Source organism: Xenopus tropicalis, chromosome 2, assembly GCF_000004195.4.
Source record: "Xenopus tropicalis strain Nigerian chromosome 2, UCB_Xtro_10.0, whole genome shotgun sequence".
NCBI classification, from domain to species: domain Eukaryota; kingdom Metazoa; phylum Chordata; class Amphibia; order Anura; family Pipidae; genus Xenopus; species Xenopus tropicalis.
The window spans coordinates 117,863,774-117,889,928 of NC_030678.2; the positions used below are offsets into that span (position 1 = coordinate 117,863,774).

Below are 26,155 nucleotides of genomic sequence, written 5' to 3' on the forward strand. Positions count from 1 at the left end.
ATCATTTTACCAATGCTTACATGCTCCATTCCACAAAGTTAAATGGAGTTAAATTTATGTTGATGAAAAAACATCTGTTATGGGTTATTTTACTGGTTTTAGCAGCCTTAACACATTATGCTATTTCTGATTTATTCTTATATTTATACCCTTTCATGGCTGTCTGTTTGAATATGTACATATATTCATTTTATTTGTAAGTAAAAAAAGCATAAACCTATGTTTCTGAAGAATCATGCATTCCCTTTTTGTGTACTAAAATGATATTACATGTTAAATATCCTTATAATATACAATTAAACATTATTGCCTTTTAATTATTACCTACTTATTCTTGTTCATACACCTCCACTCTAAAGATTTGCAATTAAAATTGAATTCTAAGCAACTTTGTAATATCCATTAATTAAATATTTTCAGTGGTTTTAAAGATATATATACAATTTGTATTTGATATTGAAGGCAGTATCTGTTTACCTTTTACAGCAGAAAGGTAGAATCCAGAAAAAGGACTGAATTGTACTTTCTTCTCTCAATACAAATAATGGGAAAATAACAAAAAGGCATTGTTTGTGTGGCTTTCATTTAATAGTCAATGTTGGATTATTCAGCAAAGATGGCAGGCAAAGAGAAATTCCTAGTTTTGATTGTCACTATTGGTGGGGGTTTTTTGCTGTGTTTTGAAAAAAAAAAAGAAACTTCTGCTTCTGTTCACAAAATTTTAATTGCTCCAAAAAATGTCCCTTCCCCACTCAGTGATATCTTTGTTTTCCTTGAAGGTACGATAAGCTGAATTTCATCTCCTTCTTCTAATTTTGCAATACCTGGTAAAAAAGAAATCTGATAATGAAAGTTTTCAGGATAGTTCCCCTTAATTAGTGCCCCAGAGGAAGCTGCCATGCTGTATGAAGTATGAATGGGTGTTGGGGAGATACACAGTGATAAAATGCATTGTACAAAGAAATGCTCAAAAATAAAAACTACTCACAAGCCAAATTTTTAAGTATGTAAGCATAATTTTACCAGAACATTGCTTAAAAATGTTAGGTTCTGGTCTATTAATCTAGCATAAAACAATAGCATAAGACATTACCGGTACATTTATAATGTAATAAAAAGTTTTTAATTTTTCTACACCTGGTAACCTCTAGCAACCAATCAGTTGTTACAGCTGACCAGTAAAGGCTGCTGCTGATTGGTTGCTATTGTGCCTAGATCATTTATGAAATTGCCCTGTTAAGTATATAGATAATAAAATGAGTTCCTTCCTGAGCCTAACAAGCATGCCTAAAGGGCACTGCGTCGCTACTGTATATATATATATATATATATATACAGAGAATGCATTTTTTAAAATGTATTTTTCTTTTTTTAAATTGCCTTTGAATTGTTCCCTTTTTTTGTATTCTTTGTTTCATAGGACAGAAGGGACCCTGAAAAGCAGAAATAAAACTTAAATTAGTAAAGTAATTGCCAGCTATGCTTGGTAGGTAAAGTTTTCCCAGTTTTGACTCCTCGCCCTAGTGGTAATGGGTTACACATGTACAGGAGAGGTTGTGGGAATGAAAGTATCTGTCATAAACACAAGACTTTTCAGATTTAGGCACCAGGCAGCTGATTACTATGACACAGTATCTATGTTTTATTCTTACACTTACCAGCTGTAAAGCATGAATTGTTTGGATGAGAAGGTGGCATATTCTGAATGCACTTAAATAATGTAACTAAACTGGGATCATTACCCACTTTCTGGGCCTTTTTTCTTTGTATTACATGGCCCATTACAAACAATTTATCTGTGAACCAAACCTGTAAAAGAGAAATATATCAGTTGAGAATAGCCATTGTGAGCCTAACTGGATATGCTTGTCTGCATACTGGAGAACAGGGTAGCTTTTGGTAAAATGCACAACCTTTCTTAATCGTCCAAATAAATGATGAGACAATATTACTGGAATTATTCAAGAAAGAAATAAGCTGGTTAAGCAACTCCAACCTTAAGACGACTTACCCACTAGACAACAGCCTTTCAGTACTAAATTTTGTGCAAAACATAATAAAAACCTTCAAGCAAAAGTCAGCTTTTTATTAACTTTCTGTGGGTTCAGATATATAAGTTTTACATTCTAGGTAAAAACTAAATTGATAAGTGCCTCCAAATGGGGTATTCAGTTTCACTAGAAGACATTTTTAGCCGCATACATTATGTTTGTGTGAAAGCTCAGGAGTAATATCCAAACTGCACCTTTAAGATGTCTATTTGCTTGCTGGATTCCACACATACACATACACATATAGTTTTACTTCGGTGTACTAAAATATAAATAATGTTTTATATATTCATTATGCCATTGGCCAGTAGTACTAAACCAGACTACATGTTCTGCTTATCCTTGTTTCCTTATACTTGGCTACTGTAGTGGCACAACACAGCAAGTTTACATGCTGCTGCTTTATTCCTAAAACCCTTTTACTCAATGTATTAAATCTTCCTTGAAGATGCAGTGTTCCAAATGGAAATAAGGCCAGTTCAGTCAGGGCATCCTGTAAATAGTTTGTTCCATGTCGTGAATGTGCCTCTAAAATGAAAGGACTGCATTGTAATAAGTAATTGTACCCACATTTGTACTAACAAAAATTAGCATTTAAAGTAGAAGGAAAAGTATGAGGGGGTATGCTTTTTGTGGGGAAAGCATAATTCAAAGAGCGAATAGGTCCCTATATTTGTGAGCCCTGGAGCATGTTACATTTGCCTTCTTCCATGGATTAACACATTCTTCATTCTTGTGTCTGGACCTATGGTATGTTTGATATTTGTAGACTGTCTAAAGCAAACTGTTAGCATAAAAAACAAACCCCTCTATTCCACCATCTACAGTCTTTGTTGGGCATTGAGATAAGGTAAAATGTTTTGACATTGCTCTTAAGAAGTGCTTGTATGTTTAGCACAAGCTTTGTTCATTAATGTAGAAAAGGGGGATTTAAGCGACTGTGTGGTCTAAAGGCATGTTGTTTAGAGAAAGACCATTTTTGACAATTATTTAAAAGACCTCTCTGTAGCGTCCTTTATGATGAATATGGTGCACATGACTAGGAAGTAGCCTTTAACTGCATTAGTAAAGCCTTATTCATTTCAAGAAGGAATCTTTCCCACTGCTTTGATTTATACACCCTTCTATTATAAATCGATGAAGAATATGTTGTTTCTTTAGAAGTATGAGTTAATAATAATAAAATCAAAACAGCAATGGCTTGTGAATTTGGGAAATGTACCTAGTGATGAAAATAGAACTGCTCATGCCACATAAAAAAGAGGAGAATGGGGCAAACCAGTGCTACATGCAGAAACCACAGTAGAGGTATTTTAAGCTAACCATGGGGGAAGGGTAATAAAGGAGTTTTTTTGTGAGTATGGAGTGAACTGCTCCTCAACCAGCTGGTACTACAATGTCCTAGTTCAGTCACTAATATTACAGAAGGCAGCTGTAATATCAGGTATCAATTATAAGCATTTTGTGATGCTGATGGTTAAAAAGTGTGCGTAAACGGTTAGTAATAACACACGTGTCCTAACCATGGCTATGGCAGTAGTTCAGAGACTTATAATTTTGATGACTTTTGCATTCTAAAAAGATGTTTTGCTGGAAGTGTATTTCTGTGTCTCTTTGTATACTAGGATCTCATTCCATTGGTTGGCCATTCAGAGTAAGCCTGAGGGGAGGCTTACACAGATTAAGTATGATTTGCAAAATGGTAGAAGAACCCATATTCTGTTCCTTAGTTTTTGATACAGTGATAGTAAGTCAATCTGATTTAAATTGCACTTATATTTTTTTTTCTAAAAGTAAAAGAAGTTTATGGAAGTAAAATAAAAACTTACCTGCCCATATATGAAAAAGTGACCAGTTTCTTTGATATATATTTTATTTTGTCTTTCCTCCAAAGCTGTCCCTTGTTGAAAGCTTAGCAACCATGGTATGATAGTGGTATCATCTTTTAGAAAACAAACATTGTACCATAATTTAGATCTGAAATAATATTTATGATTTTTACAAAGCTTAGAATAGAAAATAAAATATTCCAGTAGCAGGGATTTACAAGGAATTGATTAACACTACTGAGAATACCACTAAGGTAAGGTTAAAGGAAAATCAAAGCTAGCCACACAAATAGACAATAATTTTCTTTGTGAGCAAACCACCAGAACATTACTGTGTTCAAGAACACCACTCTGGGGGAAGGGGGGACGGCAGACAGGGGCTCCATGGCAGGAGGAAGCCCTTAGAAGCATGAAGGTGAGATGCAGGGAAGGAAGCAGGGGAAGCAAGCAGGGATAAGTGGATTGTGGAGATAATGTGGTATTATAGGAAATGAATACATACATAGGGCATTTTATTTTTTTTATTGAGGTGCCTATGACACCTCAAACCATCCATGCTTAAACTAAATGAAACCATCCATGCTGTACAAAATAATCACAGACACCCAAGCACCATTTGCATATTTTGATGGGGCGCAATGTCAAACCAGATGCTAGAGAACTCTAGAACTGTTTATAATTGTCAGTATCTTTGGATTTCCTCTGAGCAGCAGATGAGACTCAGAGACAGACTGATTAAAGATCAACCTATGGAATCCAACGGGTATTTCAGCAAGTCAGTTGTTTTTCCTTGTGCATGCCTGCCACCTGCCCTGACCCTTGGCCTGTTTCATGGATTGGTGCTTGCTGGCTTCCTGCCCTGACTACTAGCCAGTTGTTTGGACTAAGTGTTCGGGCTACAAGGTATTCTATTGCTTACTGTTCAACTTACTTTGGTCTGCTCATTAAACCTATTATTTGTGTACAATAATGGATATATAATATATATATATATATTATATATATATATATATATATATATATATATATATATATAAAGAACATTCCAATTAGAATATTGAGTGCAGTTTGCAGTTTTGGTATCCAGTACTTAAAAGTGACATTATTAAAATGGAGCCCAGACAAGAGCAACTAAACAAAGTGTATAGAAGATATCAGTTACATATTAAGGCTGCCCAAGCTGGGATTTTTTTTTAACACTAGAGAGAAGGTACTTACAAATAGATATGATTATAATGCAGATATATATAAATCCAGAGAGAGCCAGTTTCTTAGAAATAGTGTTTCCCAAGTCATTTAATGGAAATAACTTCTGCTTATATAAAAGAAAAGTCAGTTTCCGAAGGGTTACGGGAATACAGCAAAGTAAGTCTATCATGTCAAAGTATAACATGTAAATGCCATAATCAGGAAGCAATTAAAAGAGATTTCATCAGCATTTCAAAATATAGCACAATGACTACATGATATTCATACATTGGTGCTTAGTGTAATAAAGGACAGGACAGTATTTTCAATTTTCAGGAAATCTGCTTAATTTGAGCTGAATGAATTTGGTAACATACTGTAAGAAGTTGCAAAAAGACACACGTCCATCAAGTTCAACCTTTTGTATAAATGAAACCTGCCTAACTGCTAGTTAGAAAGGAAAAAAAAACATCTGAAGCCTCTGCCAGTACAACAGCCTCAGGGAGAGAATTCAACAACTTTACAGTCCTTACTCTAAGATGGACTCTCCTTTCTTCTAATTTAAAAAAAAAAAAAAAGGAACACTTTGTGTTCACTGTAAGGACCTACTGGTGAATAAAGCATTCGAGAGTTTATTGTATGGTTCCCTTGGGGGAAAAACATAGAATCTATTTCACTGGGGGGGGGGGGTCTTGCATTTTGGCATCCCCTAGTAAAATAGGCTTTCCTTGTCCTTAAAACTGTACCACTTACTTCCATTTACAAATCTAATGACTGACATGCAAATATAGTAACTTATTATCCATGGCTCCACCCTTCAGCTCTTCAATCACCATTGCAAAGATGTGCACAACATCTTCCATATTGCTCCCAGTGGCCTCATAGCAGGTGCTTATTTGTGAATTCCTGGCTTGGGGGCAAGTTTTGGTTAATTAAAAACAAGATGTACTGCCAAATGAAGCCTCCTTTACAATCACAGCCCTTATTTGGCACCACCAGAACTTTTTCCATGCTTGGTGTTGCTCCCCAACTCTTTATACATTTGACAGTGGCTCACGGGTATAAAAGTTGGGTATGCCTGTTTTATTAACTCATTTTTATTCCATATATATATATATATATATATATATATATATATATATATATATATAAAACACATAATCAAATTTATACAAGACTTTTAAGAGACACTGAAAAAATGATAATCAAAAAAGAGAAAGAAAGAGAAATAGACACAACATATTTGCTGGGTACAAATGTTCCTGTCTATTACACCTTGCGCGTTATTGTTAACTTTCCTTACTTATTTATCTATCTATCCCTAACTTATTTAGTAAACATATATATTATAATATTCAAACTTAATTTATCTGTGCAATGTACTTTCTAAAAGATATGCAAAAAGTGTTTGGCATCCTGCAGTAATAAAAAAAAAACATGTATGTAACATTAGGGAAAATGCAAAAAGACTACTGCATTTCAAACTCTGTGGATTAAAGTGGCCAAAACAGTTTCAATACTGCCAGGCAATTTTGAGAAAAATTATTCTTACCGCCCAACAATCTCTCTCCCATATGTAAAAGGCACAGCAACCCACAGCAATCAATAAAACAATGAAAACTAACTTAAATTGGTAGCTTTCAACCTATTCTACATAACTCACTTGGAGTTTGAATAGATCATCTGTGGCCCCAGCGAATGTAGGCCTATGTTGGTGTGTCAGGCCTATTATCTGATCTCCAGATAACTAGTTGCATTGGCATTATGAGGCAAGGGTTTTCAGCTGCTTCCAATTTCAGTGCTGCTTGTCCATCTTTGGACAAAGGAGAAAAGGCACAGGCACATAGCAGATAACAGATAAAACACTATTGTATTCTTCAGAACTTATCTGTTATCTGCTATGTAACCTGTGCCTTTTCTCCATTTTTTCCAGCTTGAATGGATGCCCCCGTGGCTACACAGCAGTTTATTATATAAATTATAGTAGGGTTACTGTAGCAAACACACCAGTTTTACCAGTGCAGGGCAACAGTGCATTATATTTTTATTACTTTAAAGCTCTTTTATTTTTTGGTGTTACTGTTCCTTTAAGGCAGCCCTAGAAGTGGCCTGTGTATGGCTACCTTTAGGATGATGAGAGTCACATGTACTCTCTGTAAAGTATTTACAGCCTCCTAATTCTGTAAAAACGGTTCTCTTATAAAGATAGCTAGAATATTTTTGGGGGTCATTGCTATTCTGTTACAAAGAATATTAGAATTTAACTGGAATGAAGAGCCACGGTCTGTGGCCGAGCAGAAAAAGCTTGCTACATACTTGGCACATGTTTTCTGTATGACGTGATTTCAGAAGGGCTATTTTCATATTCTTTCACTTTCTTTGGCATTGCAAATACCCAATAAAAACTATAATTGAAAAAAAAAAAAAAAAAAAAAAAAAGAATAGCCATAAAGCAAGACAGACTTGCTTTTTGAGAGGGCACACAGCCATATGAATACACTACTATATGCAAGCATAAAACAATCACTTTATCTCCTTAATCTGTCCCAATTAAAGCATTGCATGAAACATGTACATTTATAAGAACATACTTCTATGTTGTTCCCCCTTTATGAAAAGAAAATTCATGTGAGTAGACAATGAGATACTCATTCAGGGTGTTAAGAGGGAAATAAACACCATTATATTTTTAGAAATTTATACAGAAAAGTGTTGCAAAGTGTTTGCAGAAACAGGCAGAAGCAGAACTATTGGCACAAACTATGTTAACTAACTGAAAGAACTAGTGTCAAACTGTCATGCTGGATTACCTTCATCGTCAACTTGTTTTGTTGTATCAGCAATTAATTGCAAGCAAGAATGGAAAACTGTAACATAAACAAAGTATAATAAATATATGTATCTGAAGCATGTGGTTTACATTTAACTACACATAAAGGAGCAAATAGACTGGATTAATAAACTAACAAACAGATCATAATGGGGGTCATGGAGCCCCAACAAGAGTGGGCCGAATCAGTGCAATGCTGCAGTCCTTGCCCGACAGGATTTCAGGGTGTCCAACAGATTTTTGTCTAGATGTCAGGCCATAGGAAGGGCCCCATACAAAGCCAATAAACTGCCCTTTTAATCTGGAGGGCCACAAGTGTTACCTTAGGACTGGCAACAAGCATAATAATTCCATCAACTATGTTCTAAGAAGCACAAGACTTTAGTTGCCAAACAGTTGATTCAACCATACTTCTATCCTCATTAGAATCTATCCACCAGCCTATACTGTACCATCTTGGCATCAATGTCATCTCAGGGAGGAAGTTTCAACAAATTATCCTGAAACTTTATTGCATTGCTCTATGTTGATGCATCTCATTGGCTGCTGCATGGTGCATCATCAGATGAAGAAGTTAAACATATTCTATGTTTGGACCATTAGCCTAAAAGCACAGAGTACTGCTTAACATCCATGGACCAATTATTTGAATAATTTGAAGGTCGACCACCTTTACTCTAGACAATTTCAATAAATACATTGTGAACTAGAGTACAGATTCCAGACTTAATGAAGATGTTCACCTTTAGTGAACTTCCTATAAAGCATTTTAGAGTGCTGTTCTTAATACTTGGTAAGTGCTTGCCTAATACTTGTGTTAATTGTTATACTGCTGCTTGCTGATGCTGAGTAGGAAGTAAGAGATTATGCTGGGATTAGGCACTGTCCAGAAGCTCCCTTCCCTACCTACTTAATTCTTATAAATGCAATCATGTTAACAAATAACAGAACATTAATTAATGTATATTGGAACAGGGCTTAGGGCGAGGTCAGACGAAGCATATATCCGCTTCTCTCAGCCCTGCTCTTTTCTTCCAGGCTGAGTGAACCGGATCTACTTTCATACACTTCTCTGTTTGTCTGTCCGAGATACTGACACCTAAAATTAAACTGTTTTTAAATATTTTATAACATGGTCTTAGCATGAGCTTTATAACTTTGCCAAAAAAAAGTACTTCCCAATGCTTTTAAATTACCTAGAAGCTATAACGGACAAGTTTTAGGAATAGTAAAAATTACTTATATAAAGCAAAAAAACAATCAATATGACCTATAGGTAAGTTTTAATTGTACCTGAATATTTTAAAAAGTCTTTTTTTTCATGTCAGTATCACTTTAAAGACTATGGCAACTGGCTGAGAAAAGCGCAGGGCTGAGAGAAGTAGATGTACGCTTTGTCTGACCTCGCCCTTACAATTACATTTTCTTTTTTACGAAATTTTATTATGGGGTTAATATCTAGCAATGTATCTAATTAATGTATGTTTTAAGAATGAATCTTTGGCAGGAGCACAGCCAGAGTAGCCTAAACTTGCTTTGAGTTTTTACAAATGTATATGTCTGTTTATTGATATTCAAAGGTCTGTAGCTGGGATTTAGTAAACTTTTGTTTAAATAATGTGTTCGGGCAGATTAGGGGGCAGATTAATTAAAAAAAAAAAATGTAGATGTGGGAAAATTAACCGCAACTTTTCTTCTCGAACGCTGGTTTAAGAAAAAAAAAATGTGTCTGAATAATTCTGTGTGCATTTTGTTACAGAAAAAAAAGTTGCGCCCTGACAAGAAGTATATTGTTCCATTAATTTTCATTGAGGCTAAAAAGACTCAAATGCTTTAATAAACTGGGAAAATAAAGTTGTTAGAGACAATTCCTATTGACTTCTATTGAACCTTCCCAGCTTTTACTTGCCAAGTTTTTCTGACAACTTTTAGCAGATTTTTTCTTTAATAAATACACACTATTGGTGGTTCGTAAGAATGTTCTTGAGTATTTTGGATTTGCCATAACATGTTTCACTGCTTTTTTTTCTCAAATCCCCCCCCCCTCCCAAAAAAGCAAACTTGAATTTTGATAAACCAGCCCCCAAAATAAGGGAAAACTTACTAAAGCACATTAAAGCTTACTAAAGCTCATTTAACAGTTAGAAATCTACATCTGCTAAATCTAAAATCTCCAGTTTGATACAGATGGCTGGAAAGAACTTCATTATTTGTACTACTGAGCATCAGAGGGATATTTTGACTGTAAGGAAACCTTAAATTTATAGAAACGTCCAGCCAGGGCTCTAATTTATCTATTTGAAATGGTATAGTTTAATGGATAAGAACTCTTTTATACTGTAACACATAGCAGAGAGACGAATGCCATCATACCAGAGTTCTTTAGATTCAGTGTATATGAACTCCATAATGAATTCTGTTACCGGTATGGGATCCATTATCCTGAAAGCACTGAATTACAGGACAACCATCTCTGACAGACTCCATTTAAATCAAATAATCCCATTTATTTAAATTGTTTCCTTTTTCTCTCTAATAAGTACCATGTACTTGATCCCAACTGAGATAGAATTAATACTAATAACTGGATGCAAAACAATATCATTGGGTTTAATCAAAGTGTAAATCATTTTTTTAATAAACCAAATTTAGTATCCAAATAATGGAAAGACCCTAGGTCCCAAACATTCTGAATAATATTTTCTATAAAGAACTTTACAGATTTTGTAAATGATAATGGCTAGATACAGACTCAAACAATAAGACCCTCTCTACAGAGAAGATTTTTCATTACAGTTACTGATTCACTCACCTTGTTCTTGATTTCCAGAAGCAAATCTTCTTGACCGGTTTTTTGTTAAAACCTTGTCTGCTGCAATTTTTTGTTTCTGTAAACAGTAGATTGATTGAATTTAAAACTCAACCCTAAAGACTGGAATGCAGTTGTCAAAAGTTATTGTAACCTGGTTGCATTTATATCTATCTACCTCTCCCTTTATATCCTAGGTAGTTGAAAAGGAGTTGTAATTGAGTAACAGTGCAAGATATAGTCTGTAGTGGTCGCTGACTGATAAACATAAAACTATACTATGCTGAACTATACTATGTTGGCATAAGTCTGTAAACTTACCAGTGTGGCCTCTGCTGTGATATGTCTTTTCATTCCATCAAAGCCATCATGCTCCAATACTATAGGAACGGAATGCTGATGTTCAGAAATATGTGTGTAAGATCGTAGCTCAGCTCGGAGGCTTGCAAGTTCCGCTCTTAGCACAAATATATTATAGAGTGCTACTGCCATAAGGAAAGAGAGCAGAATGACTGTGAAAGGAAGAAATGTACAAGACAAAACGGCACTTTGGCTGTAGTGATAAATCTTTTTCTGGTGAAAGGTATTTGGAAAATTGTTCTGAGAAGTCATAACTGCAATGTATGACAAGTGTCTCTAAGGCAAAAAAAAAATAAAAAAATCAATATTCATGGATCGTTGATGCAAATATGAATTTTCTAAGAGGAATAAAATATGCTGAAATGTGTCACAAGATAACCAGGCGTGTTTCCCACATTGTCCAGGAATCAAAATGACCTCACCCATGATAGTAATGTTTGATTAAGTCTGCTTTTTGCTGAGCCTGTTTTTTTTTCAATATAGTTTCCTTTCTGCTTGGCTTACTGTCAATGTGATTTACTGTATTTTGCTGGTAATTTGCCAAACACATAAAACTTTAGTAACTTCTCCTTTTCTTAAAGGAAGTGACTATTTAACAAGAAAGAAAGAAAAAAGATAAAGTGCTTAAAGGGGACCTGTCACCATAATAAAGAATTCCATATCTATTTATCATGTTAGTTAAGCAACATAAATGTATACTACATAAATTATTTAAATATTGTTTCCTTCACTCTAGGAATTCAGAATAACAGCAAACACGCAGGTGCCATTTTGTGGGCACTGTTATTAAGGCAAGCTTTGCATCATGCCATAATCTTGTGTATTCACCAGAATGGCGGACCTGACACACACACAGACTACACAGTTATTGACAGTGAGTAGGGGAATGTCAAGAGTGCAGTGACATCTAGAAAGTACAGAATTGAAAGTGAAGTGATTGCTGGAGGATGTTGTTGAACTGTATCTCCCACTGCCACTGTGTAGTGTAGTTGATGATGTATTAGATAGATGATGGACGCCAGGAGCTGTTGCAAAACAAAGGAACGGTTTATTTGTCCAAGGCAAAGGTATCAATGCAGGGTAAATCAATACTCACTCAGATGAGGTAAACAGGTATTCATTAGTACAAGTGATGTTAAAGCAGAGTTAAGCAGTTGAAGTATGGATGCCTTCCAGTTTATCCCTTCTCATAAAGAGGTCAGGCAGGATAAGACAGCCAACAGAGTGAAAGGAGGCAAGCTCACCGGTTTATGCCTTCTCATCAAGAGGTTGGGCAGGGTTAATTGCTGGCCTATGTCCCTAGCACTTCTGTGTCCCTAATCTAAGGCAATCTCTCTTATCTAATCTCTGTTAGGAGACTACTCCTTTACTTTCTCTCCTGGATGGAGCAAATGAGCTGCTATTTCTATATAAGTTCTGACTGACTCACTCTCCTAGAGAGTGCTATGATATTAATTAACCTGTTCTTACTTTACCTCATTCACGGGGCCCTGTCCCCGACATTTACTTGGATGGTATGGCTTACTGGGGCCTGCGTCTGCACCCAGGCTCAATGGAGAGGTGCACTAGGTAGCAGACTGGCAGCCAAAGAGGAAGTCACACCCTTCTGCTAGACACTTTATCAGTCTGCAGGGGGCATGTACACCCAGACTAAACCTATAAGGAATAGCTTTATAACTGTAACTTAAGTACAAGGGCTGTTGCCCAATAATGATAAAGATGTGAAGAGGTAGGTTTTAAAGCCATAGGGAGCTTAACCCTATGGGTCCCTATACTTTTATTTAAATTTTTGTGTTTCATATTTACTTTATTATACAGTTTTTTTTTTGTCAGAGTGACAGATCCCCATAAATTAATCTCTGCTTCTCTTATATTAAACACATATCTGCAATCAAAGGGGAAACTTTTAATATGATTCCTATCACAATTCTAGGGATCCAAGCATTCCTTACTTTTTCTTCAAGTTATAGTAAGAAAACAAAATGATTTTTGGGCAGACTTCCTCCTTAAAGAGAATCTCCTTTTAAGACAAATATGCTTTTAAAAACTTATGGTCTCTGATGATGTCTTTGCAGGAAGCGTTATTAAATGCTTACGATGCATGTACAGGTCTTCCCATGGACATCACTAATAATCTTATTACAGTTTATATTAGGCATCTTCATCTGATAAGGGCTCTAAAACATCAGTCCTCAAGTCTGCATAAACCTCCATAAACCAGCGATATTATGATCATTCTGTAACATCTTAATAGTAGCATATTCAGCCCTTGACAGATTATATTGCTTTCCCTTTATTGAAGACTTATTTCAAGCATATTTCAAAACAGTTTAAAAAGTCTTAGGAGCATCATTGTTAGTGTAAGAATAAAAAGTGCTTTTTAAAGTCAATTTACTATAATTTCACATAGTTATGTTTTCCCCGTTGTCCTTGAAAATAATCGTTAAGTCTCAACTGTCTACAGTTCAATACTTCTTATTTAACTCAATTTCCTATTCAAATTAAGTAAAAACAATTGCCAGCCAAGAACAGTCCTTTAGCTAACAATGACTGGGAATATAAATTAATAATTAGCATCTTTGCCTCCAGTGTGGAGCCCTTCCTCTTGTTACTCTACTCTGTTGGTGTCTGGCACACTGCCTGTAATGGGGAAACTGGATTTCTCGATAAAAATTTATTTCGCCAACAGCCAATAGAGAATTTTGTGTATTAAAGGGGCAATATAGCCCCTTTTCGAAATGAGTTAAATGAATAGAGGTTGGGCTAATGTTTTAGTGACAAAAAAAAAAAAAATCAATGAATGCCTATACAGGGCAAACACAGAAAAAGAAGTTACTCCATGTTTGTCCCTTGCGAGGTTATTGGATTACCACAGCTCAGATGTCCCCTACATAACAGATTTCTATTTATTAGTGCACTGGCAATCTAATTATCTACCTCACAAGAACCAAACGTGGAGTAGCTTTAGTTTCTGTTGGAAATACTGCCCCTTAGATGTTTTGGCTTGAAGGATTTCATTTTATAGAACCACTTTATATATACATAAAACATCATTTTGCACTGTGAATGTGCTCTTCACCATATTAAGCTTTAATTCCTTTAAATACAATCTGTGGCCATACAATTACTTTGAGCAACAAATATATATCAGGCTTATGGTAACCCAGTTGACAGTACTGTGTTCTGGGCCTTAAGGGTGACAAGGCAAACAATTATATGCCATCCACCAAAATCTTGGTTTAACAGCTAATTCCAGTTTTGTAACAAGATAAATACAGGTATCGGACCCCTTATCCGGAAACCCGTTATCCAGAAAGCTCCGAATTACGGAAAGCCCATCTCCCATAGACTCCATTTTAATCAAATAATTCAGAATTTTGAAACTGATTTCCTTTTTCTCTGTAGTAATAAAACAGTACCTTGTAATTGATCCCAACTAAGATATAAATAATCCTTATTGGATGCAAAACAATCCTAATGGGTTTAATTAATGTTTTATTAATTCTTTAGTAGACTTAGGGGCTGATTTACTAACCCACGAATCCGACCCGAATTGGAAAAGTTCCGACTTGAAAACGAATATTTTGCGACTTTTTCGTATGTTTTGCGATTTTTTCGGATTCTGTACGAATTTTTCGGATCCAATACGATTTTTGCGTAAAAACGCGGGTTTTTCGTATCCATTACGAAAGTTGCGTAAAAAGTTGCGCATTTTGCGTAGCGTTAAAACTTACGCGAAAAGTTGCGCATTTTTCGCGTAAGTTTTAACGCTACGCAAAATGCGCAACTTTTTACGCAACTTTCGTAATGGATAGGAAAACTCGCGTTTTTACGCAAAAATCGTATTGGATCCGAAAAATTCGTAAAGAATCCGAAAAAATCGCAAAACATACGAAAAAATCGCAAAGTACCGATCATTACGAAAAAAACGCAATCGGACTCCATTCGACCCGTTCGTGGGTAAGTAAATCAGCCCCTTAAGGTATGGAGATCCAAATTATGGAAAGACCCCTTATCCGGAATACCCTTGGTCCCGCGCATTCTGGATAATGGGTCCTATACCTGTACTCATAAAATAAAAAGTTATATACAGTGGTGTGAAAAACTATTTGCCCCCTTCCTGATTTCTTATTCTTTTGCATGTTTGTCACACAAAATGTTTCTGATCATCAAACACATTTAACTATTAGTCAAAGATAACCCAAGTAAACACAAAATGCAGTTTTTAAATGAGGGTTTTTATTATTTAGGGAGAAAAAAAAAATCCAAACCTACATGGCCCTGTGTGAAAAAGTAATTACCCCCTGAACCTAATAACTGGTTGGGCCACCCTTAGCAGCAATAACTGCAATCAAGCGTTTGCGATAACTTGCAACGAGTCTTTTACAGTGCTCTGGAGGAATTTTGGCCCACTCATCTTTGCAGAATTGTTGTAATTCAGCTTTATTTGAGGGTTTTCTAGAATGAACCGCCTTTTTAAGGTCATGCCACAACATCTCAATAGGATTAAGGTCAGGACTTTGACTAGGCCACACCAAAGTCTTCATTTTGTTTCTCTTCAGCCATTCAGAGGTGGATTTGCTGGTGTGTTTTGGGTCATTGTCCTGCTGCAGCACCCAAGATCGTTTCAGCTTGAGTTAACGAACAGATGGCCGGACATTCTCCTTCAGGATTTTTTGGTAGACAGTAGAATTCATGGTTCCATCTATCACAGCAAGCCTTCCAGTTCCTGAAGCAGCAAAACAACCCCAGACCATCACACTACCACCACCATATTTTACTGTTGGTATGATGTTCTTTTTCTGAAATGCTGTGTTACTTTTACGCCAGATGTAACGGGACACGCACCTTCCAAAAAGTTCAGCTTTTGTCTCGTCGGTCCACAAGGTAATCATTGAGATGTTTTTTTAGCAAAATTGAGACGAGCCTTAATATTCTTTTTGCTTAAAAGTGGTTTGCGCCTTGGAAATCTGCCATGCAGGCCGTTTTTGCGCAGTCTCTTTCTTATGGTGGAGTCGTGAACACTGACCTTAATTGAGGCAAGTGAGGCCTGCAGTTCTTTAGATGTTGTCATGGGGTCTTTTGTGGCCTCTCGGATGAGTTGTCTCTGCGCTCTTGGGGTAATTTTGGTCCGCCGGCCACTCCTGGGAAGGTTCACCACTGTTCCATGTTTTTGCCATTTGTGGATAATGGCTCTCACTGTGGTTCACTGGAGTCCCAAAGCTTTAGAAATGGCTTTATAACCTTTACCAGACTGATAGATCTCAATTACTTTTGTTCTTATTTGTTCCTGAATTTCTTTGGATCTTGGCATGATGTCTAGCTTTTGAGGTGCTTTTGGTCTACTTCTCTGTGTCAGGTAGCTCCTATTTAAGTGATTTCTTGATTGAAACAGGTGTGGCAGTAATCAGGCCTGGGGGTGACTACAGAAATTGAACTCAGGTGTGATAAACCACAGTTAAGTTGAACAAGGGGGGCAATCACTTTTTCACACAGGGCCATGTAGATTTGGAGTTTTTTTCTCCCTTAATAACGTAAACCTTCATTTAAAAACTGCATTTTGTGTTCAATTATGTTATCTTTGACTAATAGTTAACGGTTTTTGATGAGCAGAAACATTTAAGTGAGACAAACATACAAAAGAATAAGAAATCAGGAAGGGGGCAAATAGTTTTTCACACCACTGTATTTCATAGAATAAAGTTATCAAAAATGTATTTATTGTTGGAAAAAAACAAATTATTTGGGAAAACTCCTTTTTTTCTCGAGTATGCAAATATAAAATGTTTTTATTGTTTTATGGAGACTGATGATTTGTATAGCTCAAAATCCAAAACTATTACAACACAGACACATAAACATACTTGGAAAAAGCAAAAAGGCCTCTAATAGTAAGATGACTTGTCTTGGACAATAAACAAGTTACATTCTGGTTTACCACAAAGGAACCTTCTGGTGCCCATTCTTTAATTTGCTTGCACACAGCCGTAGTCGCACTACACCCCAAGGATATTTCCACTTAGCGAAAGCCCATCTGATGTGTAGAGTCCTATGTACCCAATGCTCTAAAGCCATTCTAGCTGGTGTTGCCTGTTTTCATAACCAAATAGGGGTTACAAAATGATTACTGATCTTTATTCTAAAGATAACGATAATAGCACACTGCTGCTATAACAAGTTTCATTCGGACCATATTAAGAAAATGACACAACTCTGAGTCAATTTGCACGAGTTAAGTACATTGTTGGTTATGTATGGAGGAGATACAGTCTAAAGTTTTGGCTAGGTGTTACTCTAACATCTTTAATACTTCTCATCTTTATCATTTCTTGTTAATAACTAGAAGAAAACATTAGAGTTCAAAATCATGAATGATTTATTCTAAATATTTACAGCTTCATGTGGATAAAACATTGGTGTTGAAATAACTTGTTATACAAAGTGATCATTCTTACAGTTATGAACAAGCCCTTGCGTTTTGTTGTGTGTTCAACATACTATCAACCATATTACTATGTTTTGTCATAATTAAACCAGTTTAGAAAATAAATCATATAAAATAATTCATTACACATTAAAGCATTGTGTTGGACACAGAAAGATGCAAATAGAAACATGCAATGCAATGTACAGCATTTTATTTCTGTTTTCCTCAGCTGCAGCATTTAAAGTGTTTGCTGCATGGCAAGGACTTTTTAGTCTTGGCCGCTGCCCATTCTTGCAGTTACTGCAAAATAAAGGCTGTTTGTTTTAACCATAACTCTGAAGACTTTATTACAAGATTCAGGATAACTAACACAGTCCACCTTAATAATATCCAGCTAGAATATTAACAAAACAAACCAGATCTATAATTAACTATTGCTTCAATTCCATTATTCAAACATATACTGAGATGGTTACAACATATACTGGCTGACCCTTTTTCAGTCTGCAGGAAGAAAGAATTACTAATAGGAAGGCAATGAAATTAATCAAAATTATTTGCCATAAGAAAGTATAACGTGTGTGTGTACTACACAGTTAACAGACAAGAGAAAATTATAGGCATGCATAACAAAAGCATCTTCTGGATGAGAACTACAAAGAGGCCTTATTATATATATGATCATATATATGATCAAGTAATGTGTTGCTGGCTAATGTCGCTTTTAGACATTTGCTATTAAAAGAAAAAAAAAATGGAATTATCTTAGCTAACATTTTTATGGGCCCCTTCATTATAATTACAGTAACCACTGTTCTTTAATGTGTGTTGAAATAAGAGCAAATCATTTAAAGAAGTCTATAGAATCCATGACATGTGCATCTTCAAGGGGGAAACAACAATAACTACAGTTCCTGTAAATATTTTCAAAAGTTGTTATATATTCAGGTATTTTTTAACAAATGCATATTATGCTGCAAGCTGACATTTACATAGAAAAAAAGGGACTATTTGGTAGGGAAATTGCATGTTAGTTGCATGGTGATTGCGATCAAAATGCTTGCTTTCAGTCACACATCATATTTAGGAGACATTAATAGAAAGCATTGCTGGTTATTTTGTATGGGTGATCACTAAAAACTGTGCAACACCAGGTCTTTGGGAGATAATCATCCATGCAGAATGACAAAGCATTTCCCAGTCATTCCAATATAAAGTTGGGTTGCAACCTAGCCAGTATTTTAACAGCCTAGCTGGTAAATATTATACTTCATGCCAACGTTATTAATAGAGAAGACAGACAACATATATAGGAAGGCCAGTATTTATTGCAGAAAAGATGGCAACACTATTATAGAACAATCAACAAATGTTAGCAATACTTGCTCACATATATCCTTAAAAGGGGGGTTGTTTACCTACCAAAATGGTAGGACTCTGCAAAAGAAACAATTTTTCCCAATATATATGTGTGGCAAAAAATTGATTGTTTCTATTATATGCAAAATTCATGTTTGAACTTACCCAATCTCGGTGCTCTTGCAGAGATCAGCAACAAAGGAGATCAGGGGCATAACTTCAGCTGGACTCTATGTTCTACTGTGCATGCCTCACTGTCCACACATGATACTTCATATAATTTGATAATTATTAAGCCCTCCAGCCTGGTACGTCTGTGTACACAGATAAAAAAAAGAAAGCAACCCTAACAATCGCTGCCATACTATTGCCCCACCTATGTGTAATTAAAATCATTAGGATAATTTCTGAAGGATGAACTAAAACACATTTCTGTTTATAGATAATTATTCAGTAAATTTGAGGGGTTAGCAATTATGTCAAGAGAGCAGTTTCTCGATGCTCATCTATATTTTGTCAGTTGCCCACGGTAAATGTTTCTGTTTGGCTTTTAGGATATATATGGAGACAAAAAGTACATTAGCACAAGCTGTACAGAAAAAGGTACGTCCAAAAGTAACACTGTAATAGACATGTTATATAATCCTGTGCTTCATCTATTAATAAGGATCTTGGCTGTCACTTCCAGTGGTACCATCAGGCATGCACCAATTGCATGAGTGCATTAGCCATCTATGGCCTGAACTAAGGGTTAGGCATTACAAAATCACTTAGAACAGGGAAGGAAGAGCCAAAAGAAAGCTACAGTTTTAAGTGACTGTGCTCTAGATGGTCAATTAGAGTTCTTCCACACTTTTTATAATAATACTGTATCTTGGGGCTAGTACAGCAGTCCTAAGAAAAACTGTGTTTTAGAACATTTTGGGGGCTTTAAGCTGACCTGATTATTTTTCTGAAGTGATTGGTATCTGAAGACAGTATAAGGTTTAGGACATCCGCATGTGGAAAAGTCAGCACTAAAGAAGAAATTCTGAATTATATTACATGTACAGCTTTCAAGTGTTTTTTTTCCCAAAGGAGAATTTTAATTTCAGTTCAGAACAGTACAAATGACATTCTGTTGCCCCGCCTCACAAACAATATATACAGTAGTGCAAAAGAAATCACTATCTATATTATAGTGACATTTGAAGTCTTTGCATTGGCTTCAGGACAGTGATTGCTGGTCAGTTCCTTAATAAACTGTTCAAGTGCTGTAAAGTAGCCTTGGCACTGCCATGTGTCATTATGAGTACCATCCGGAAATATAGCCAGTCTTTTAGTCCGGGAAGGGGATAGTTCATAGAGCTGCTTCATCATAAATGGAGGAATCAATTGGTCTGAAAGCCCAGAGATAAACAATGAAGGCATTCGGCACTGGAGGATTTTTCTGTAAGACAAGAACTTATTTTTGTAGCACCATAATGGAAGGTATCTCATCGGAAGGACAGAAAACAAGGTGCTTGCCATATGAGGGATGCTAAGAAAAGTATTTTCTAACATAAGGGCACAAATCCTGTGTGCATTCTCAGAAGCTAGGTGGATAGCCACTGCTCCCCCTAAAGAACGTCCAAACAGTATTATCTTTGTTTTATCAATGTCTGGCCTAGTCATAACATAATCTAAAACAGCTTCCGAGTCCAGATAAAGGCCTTCTTCGCTAGGCTCTCCATCACTTTTTCCATACCCTCTATAATCAACCAAAAGTAAGTTCACTTTAAGGTTTACCAGCATCAACAAGGCATTTGGTAACCTATGTCCAATATTTCCTGCATTACCATGAAAATAAATAATAGTTGGGGAGAAGTTTGAGTTATCTCCAGTGTATCTCAGCAAGATGAGATTGAGACGAACATTATCTTTTGTTTTTATAAATATATTTTCATGTGGTATTCCAGTTGGCATTGGAATATAAAGTCTTGATGAAGAAGGTTGATCTGGAAAATACAGTAGCACATCCTGAAATTTAAACAGGATTCCAGCTATAGAAACAAAAATCAACAGAAGTAAAATCACTCCTCCATACATATTAAAAGTTAATATTAAAGGTAAGAGACAAATTCGGCACAAGCCCCACGACCATGATGCTAATGCCAACAGCCATCTTTCTGCACATGACCACAAAACCCAATGTTTTTCCATTATGGAAGCCTCTTCAGTGTGCCCTAAAAAACAACAAAAAAAAAAATACAATTCATGCAACATGAGAATTCAATTAACAAGCACAAACACTTCAATTCAAAATACCTGGAAAGCATTACACACCTTCTCAAATTCAATCAACACAATATAAGAGAAATAAGCAAACATGAACATCGACTGATTATTCTGTAAAAGGGTGATACCCTAGGTAGATAAATTAGATCACCGAACCACATTTGGGAAAACAAAATTATATATCCAGACATATTACTTTAAGATAACTTTAAATATTATGAATATATTCTGTCTAAAGGAAAATTAAATTCACTGGGGGTGGCAAAATATTAGGTACCCACAGGACGACTTAAGAATTGTGCCTACTTTGCTAGGATTAACTAGGACAAGCAGGTGCCATGGCCACATGAAGGGGAACAAGATAATGTACATACTTACATAATTTTCTTTCAATATTTATTATGTAGAGGTTTAAAAATAAATCTCCAAGACTATATTGAGTAAATAAACAAAGCATTAAGTACAAATATGTACATAAAGTCAGTCTTATCTTTACAGATATGAAATAACTATTTTTTAATGAATATTAATTTAACTACCTTTATAGTTGATAAGTGTAAGATATTCAGGTCCAGTGCCACAAGGGTCTGAAGAAGTCTACTATTAAGTTGTTAGGCCAAGCAGCCAGTATGGTGCAACAGTTAATCTTCCAGAAGAAATAAAACCTACAGGAAAATATAAACATTTATTTAAGATTTATCAAACTCTATTATTACACTTTTTCAACAGATTTGCTGAGCACCAAAAACAAGCATAAAGACATGATTTCTGTATTAATACATAGTACAGTCTAATTTTGGTCTAATATGCTACAGACTAAGGACAATGACAGACAGGGAGTTTTGATGTCCATGATCAAGTGTGGGTGACAAAACTTTCAAAATAACCGGTCATTGCCAACTATTAAAATCATTGAACAGCATTTAGAAAGAGACCCTTTTTCATGTGTACACAAAGCTGAAGAAATACAATACTAACATTTCCATTTTCATGGAACTCACTATATTATGATGCATAGCAGGTATAATGCAGAGTCAGAAGAGGATGCACAGCAGTACTAACTCAACGTTATGACAATGAGCTCCAATGGGCCAAAACTGAGCTGTAGCTGGAATCTGATTAGCAACTGCCCAGGCTGTGCTCCAATCTCAAAGGGTAGTAAGCTTTTGCCAACAGAGTATTATAAGAACAATTACATTTCAGGAGCAAAACTTGAATTCCTTCTCAGAGCATCAGCCAAAAAGTGTTATATTTCAAATGCAAAGCTGCTACTCTATTACAAAAAGACAATAAAAGCTCAAACTTTTCACCCACTACAAAGCCCCTGCCTATATGTTCTAGTGCTGGATACTGTAATGCAGAGTAAAAAAATACCTACCTTACAGTCTGGCCACAATGCTCTACAATTAGTTCCTCAGATATGAATGAAAACATTGCTTTATCATTCAGACATCATTCTAACAATATCTAGGACAGCAAACATACTGTATGCTCTCTAACTGGCCTTCATATTGGGCTCCCCTAGGAAATGGAAGGGCTCCTTTACCTCTGCAAGAGCAGCTGCAGTCCCTGCAATTTCTCCACAGTGCAAAAAATCACTTTCATTACAATGACTTGAACTTCCTTAAACTTTCATATATTTACACTTGAGGGTGCTCTGTCCTTCCTGCCTTGCATTCAGAATCAAGCTACCACCACCTCCTGACCAGGCAGTAGTCCCATGGTCTCCTTTGTGCCCAGAGTTAATAACCACAGTACACTTCATCCTAAAATAGTGGGCGAAGATTTCATGCAGTTTTTGCAAACTGGGGGCAATTGCGATAGGTGAGGTGCAACTGTGCGAATGTGCATCATCCCCTTGTGACCACAATGATGCTGGAATTCTGGAGGAAAATGCTGCACTTGGAGATTGAGCTTGAAATTGCACTTAGTTTACTACATTTGTGGATGTTTATGTGCCCTAGAATGTTTGGAAACCACTGGTGCAAAGGGAACAGCACTGCAAATCCTAGTTAGAAAAGGTAGAGCTTGCTGAAAATGTTCATCAATACAGAGAATAAAGCCAGGTTACCTACCCTTCGCCCTTGGTAATAAGAGCCGTTAAGGAGATGTATGTATGTATGTATATTTTTATTTATAAAGCGCTACTTATGTACGCAGCGCTGTACAGTAGAATACATTAATACAAACAGGGGGTTAATAAGATAATAGATAAATACAAAGTATAACAATAAATACAAATAAATACAAGATACAGTTGCAATAAGTTAAGAGTCAAAGACACAAGAGGATGGAGGTCCCTGCCCCGTAGAGCTTACAATCTATATGGGAGGGTAACTTACAGACACAAATAGGCAAATATAAGTGCTGTAGGTCACAGTGGGTGACACTACATTATAAGTGCTATTTCCCAGATCAGGTGCTGGGTGAGTGCTCCATATACTTTTACTTGCTCCACTTATGTCACTGCTAGGATCTTAATTTAAATAACAGAAATGGACTTGCAAAGTTGGTGCATTAAGAATTCCCTCATCTTATTTTAATTATTCCATGAGCTTGTTACTAATGAGAATTGACTATTAACAGTTTATGATAAAAAAAAATGGCAGCAGTGAAATTATGCAAAAAAAAGACTTATGTTCTAAAAATGTTAAATTTTTTAGACAGGAGCCTTTCATGTGTCTGCTGTTCCACATTAGTGTTAATTTTACAAATAAATGCCCTTGTGGATTATTTAAAGGCCTACTGGTAGATGCTAATGCTTTGATGACCAGAAGATATCATTCCTGGGATCTTACTGCAAGGAAGGCTCAATGCAACTGGCTTCTTACTAGAAGAGTCTGGTTTTTGCCTCTGATAAGCCCAGTCTAGAGCCCCAGTTGGAGTCACCCATGAATGCAGCCAAACCAGATTGAGGCAAGCAATGGGGGCTGTTCATATCCATCGGCCAATTAATGGATCCAAAAGCCTATGAGATCCTCAGCAGACTAGTTTCACTATGTGGCTCAGAAGGGATCTGAAGATATCTGAAGATTCATTCTAGTATTAAAATATATGAATAGATCTTAATGTTGCTAGGACTGGAAAGACTACTATTTTTGCAATATTTAATGGACACCTGAAGGCCAATTCACGAGGGAGACAGAAATTTTGTTAGCCAATCGCCAGTGAATCTATTCCCTAACCTCCTACCCCAGGCTAAAACCTGTGTCTATATGACCATACTGATTTAGCCAGCTTTACTATACTGTGCCGCTCTACACAGGAAATACAGTACAGGTATGGGACCTGTTATCCAGAATGCTTGGGACCTTGGGTTTTCCGAATAAGGGGTCTTTCCATAATTCGGATCTCATACATTATGCCTGCTAAAAAAATTATTTAAACTGTAATTAAACCCAGTTGGATTGTTTTGCCCCCAATAAGGAGTAATTATATCTTAGTTGGGGAATCAAGTACAAGGTTCTGTTTTACTACTTCAGAGAAAAAGGTACTGTATATACTCGAGTATAAGCCTAGTTTTTCAGCACCCAAAATGTGCCGAAAAAGTCACCCTCGGCTTATACTCGAGTCGGGTGCCATGGGTCCCTCTAGACTAGCACCCTCTCTCCTTTGTGTGCGAATTAGGCCACCTGCAACCAGACCCTCCAGTACCCTGGCCTAGGCTCCCACTAGCAATACTTATTTCCCCTTACATCTCCTCTGGGACTGGGTCTGCTGCCAGTCTGCCAATGTGCAATGAGCGTGGGGTAGTACTCATATTGTTTTTGTTGACCCTCTTCTCAGAGCTAGTTTACTGTTTTTCTTTAAAATAAATATTGAAAAACATATACCCCACTGATGCCTCAATTAATGTAATTGTATTGGTATTTCTTTTGATTGTTAAAACTTAGCAGTAGCTGCTGCATTTCCCACCCTAGGCTTATACTTGAGTCAATAAGTTTTTCCAGTTTTCTTAGGTAAAATTAGGTACCTCGGCTTATATTCGGATCGGCTTATACTCGAGTATATACGTATCATTTTTAAAAACTGGAATTATTTGCTTGTAACGGAGTCTATGGGAGATGGCCTTTCATTAATCTGAACTTTCTGGATAAAGAGTTTCCGGATAAGGGGTCCCATACCTGAACAGCAATCTACTGAAAAGTATCCTTGTGTCTCAACCCTTTCTCCTTGTAGATTGTAAGCTCTTTTGGGCAGGGCCCTCTTCACCTCTTGTATTGGTTATTGATTGCTTTATATGTTACTCTGTATGTCCATGTATGTAACCCACTTATTGTACAGCGCTGCAGAATATGTTGGCGCTTTATAAATAAATGTTAATGTAATGTAATGTAATATCCTGGTCCAAGGTTAGCAATTTAATACAATGCGAGGGGCGTGGCTAACACATTGGCACCACCCACTGACTTGTCATTTTGGCATTGTTTTGTGAACTAATTATGTAATAGTTTCCTTCACAACAAACATGTCCATTTCACCCTACAGCCTTAACAATCGTTCGTGACAAAAGAATAGAAGAAGGTAATGGTCGAGACTAACAAGCAGCTGAAAAGGTGCAGCAGCGGTCATTATGGTTGGCTTGCAACATAGAGCTCGCTGCATCTTATCAGCTCCAAAGACCTGCTGGGAAGGTTCTTAAGATTTTTAGTCTCGACCTACATTAAAAGTGGCGAATGAAAACGAAGTGCCCTATGCATACATACAGCATGCATTCCATAATGGATGGGCAAGCGTCAAGCGCTGCAGTGCCAAGCCTCCATGAGGAAGCGCTATATGGCGGATAAATCTGTATGGATTGAGTCCGTACCTGGCTCGGAGATGTGCCGGCGCTGCTCACGGGGCATGGGGGCTGCAGGTTCTTCTCGGTTCCTCATCCCATAGCAGTTATTCTTCTGCCGCTGCCCCTTCCCGCTGCTCTTCCGGGATCAGGGACGCAACGTCAAACATGACAGTACTGTAACCTCAATAGCGCTGACGTGTTGCAGTTTGGTGGCCATTTTTATTATGGGCAACGTTGAAATCTTAGTCTTCGTTATGATACGG

At 36.5% G+C, this 26,155-nt stretch overlaps 2 protein-coding genes across 3 annotated transcripts; both read right to left on the bottom strand.

Annotated features, from left to right (window-relative positions):
• Positions 1 to 377: 377 nt before the first annotated feature.
• tnfsf13b (TNF superfamily member 13b) lies at positions 378 to 11,790 on the bottom strand. Its single transcript, XM_004912372.4, has 6 exons — positions 11,029 to 11,790; positions 10,711 to 10,786; positions 7,879 to 7,935; positions 3,881 to 3,993; positions 1,659 to 1,809; positions 378 to 824 (listed from the first exon to the last, which is right to left on the bottom strand). Exons 1-6 carry the CDS (start codon positions 11,317 to 11,319, stop codon positions 712 to 714), a joined length of 801 nt encoding a protein of 266 aa, XP_004912429.1. The 5' UTR covers positions 11,320 to 11,790; the 3' UTR covers positions 378 to 711.
• A 5,629-nt stretch (positions 11,791 to 17,419) lies between these two features.
• abhd13 (abhydrolase domain containing 13) lies at positions 17,420 to 26,078 on the bottom strand. Of its 2 annotated transcripts, XM_012956376.3 has the most exons (3): positions 25,920 to 26,078; positions 21,649 to 21,774; positions 17,420 to 21,057 (listed from the first exon to the last, which is right to left on the bottom strand). In XM_012956376.3, exon 3 carries the CDS (start codon positions 21,032 to 21,034, stop codon positions 20,024 to 20,026), a length of 1,011 nt encoding a protein of 336 aa, XP_012811830.1. In that variant the 5' UTR covers positions 21,035 to 21,057; positions 21,649 to 21,774; positions 25,920 to 26,078; the 3' UTR covers positions 17,420 to 20,023. The 2 variants fall into 2 exon arrangements, with proteins under 2 accessions (XP_012811830.1, NP_001106635.1); NM_001113164.1 differs by lacking the exon at positions 25,920 to 26,078 and having other exon boundaries at positions 19,914 to 21,057; positions 21,649 to 21,734.
• Positions 26,079 to 26,155: the final 77 nt, after the last annotated feature.

Coding starts and splice junctions, on each gene's coding strand:
- abhd13 (XM_012956376.3), bottom strand. CDS start 21,034: ATGGAAAAACATTGGGTTTTGTGGTCATGTGCAGAAAGATGGCTGTTG.
- tnfsf13b (XM_004912372.4), bottom strand. CDS start 11,319: ATGACTTCTCAGAACAATTTTCCAAATACCTTTCACCAGAAAAAGATT. Junction 10,787..11,028: donor TCACAGCAGAGGCCACACTG/GTAAGTTTACAG, acceptor TACTGTTTACAG/AAACAAAAAATTGCAGCAGA. Junction 3,994..7,878: donor AAAACAAGTTGACGATGAAG/GTAATCCAGCAT, acceptor GTTTTCTAAAAG/ATGATACCACTATCATACCA.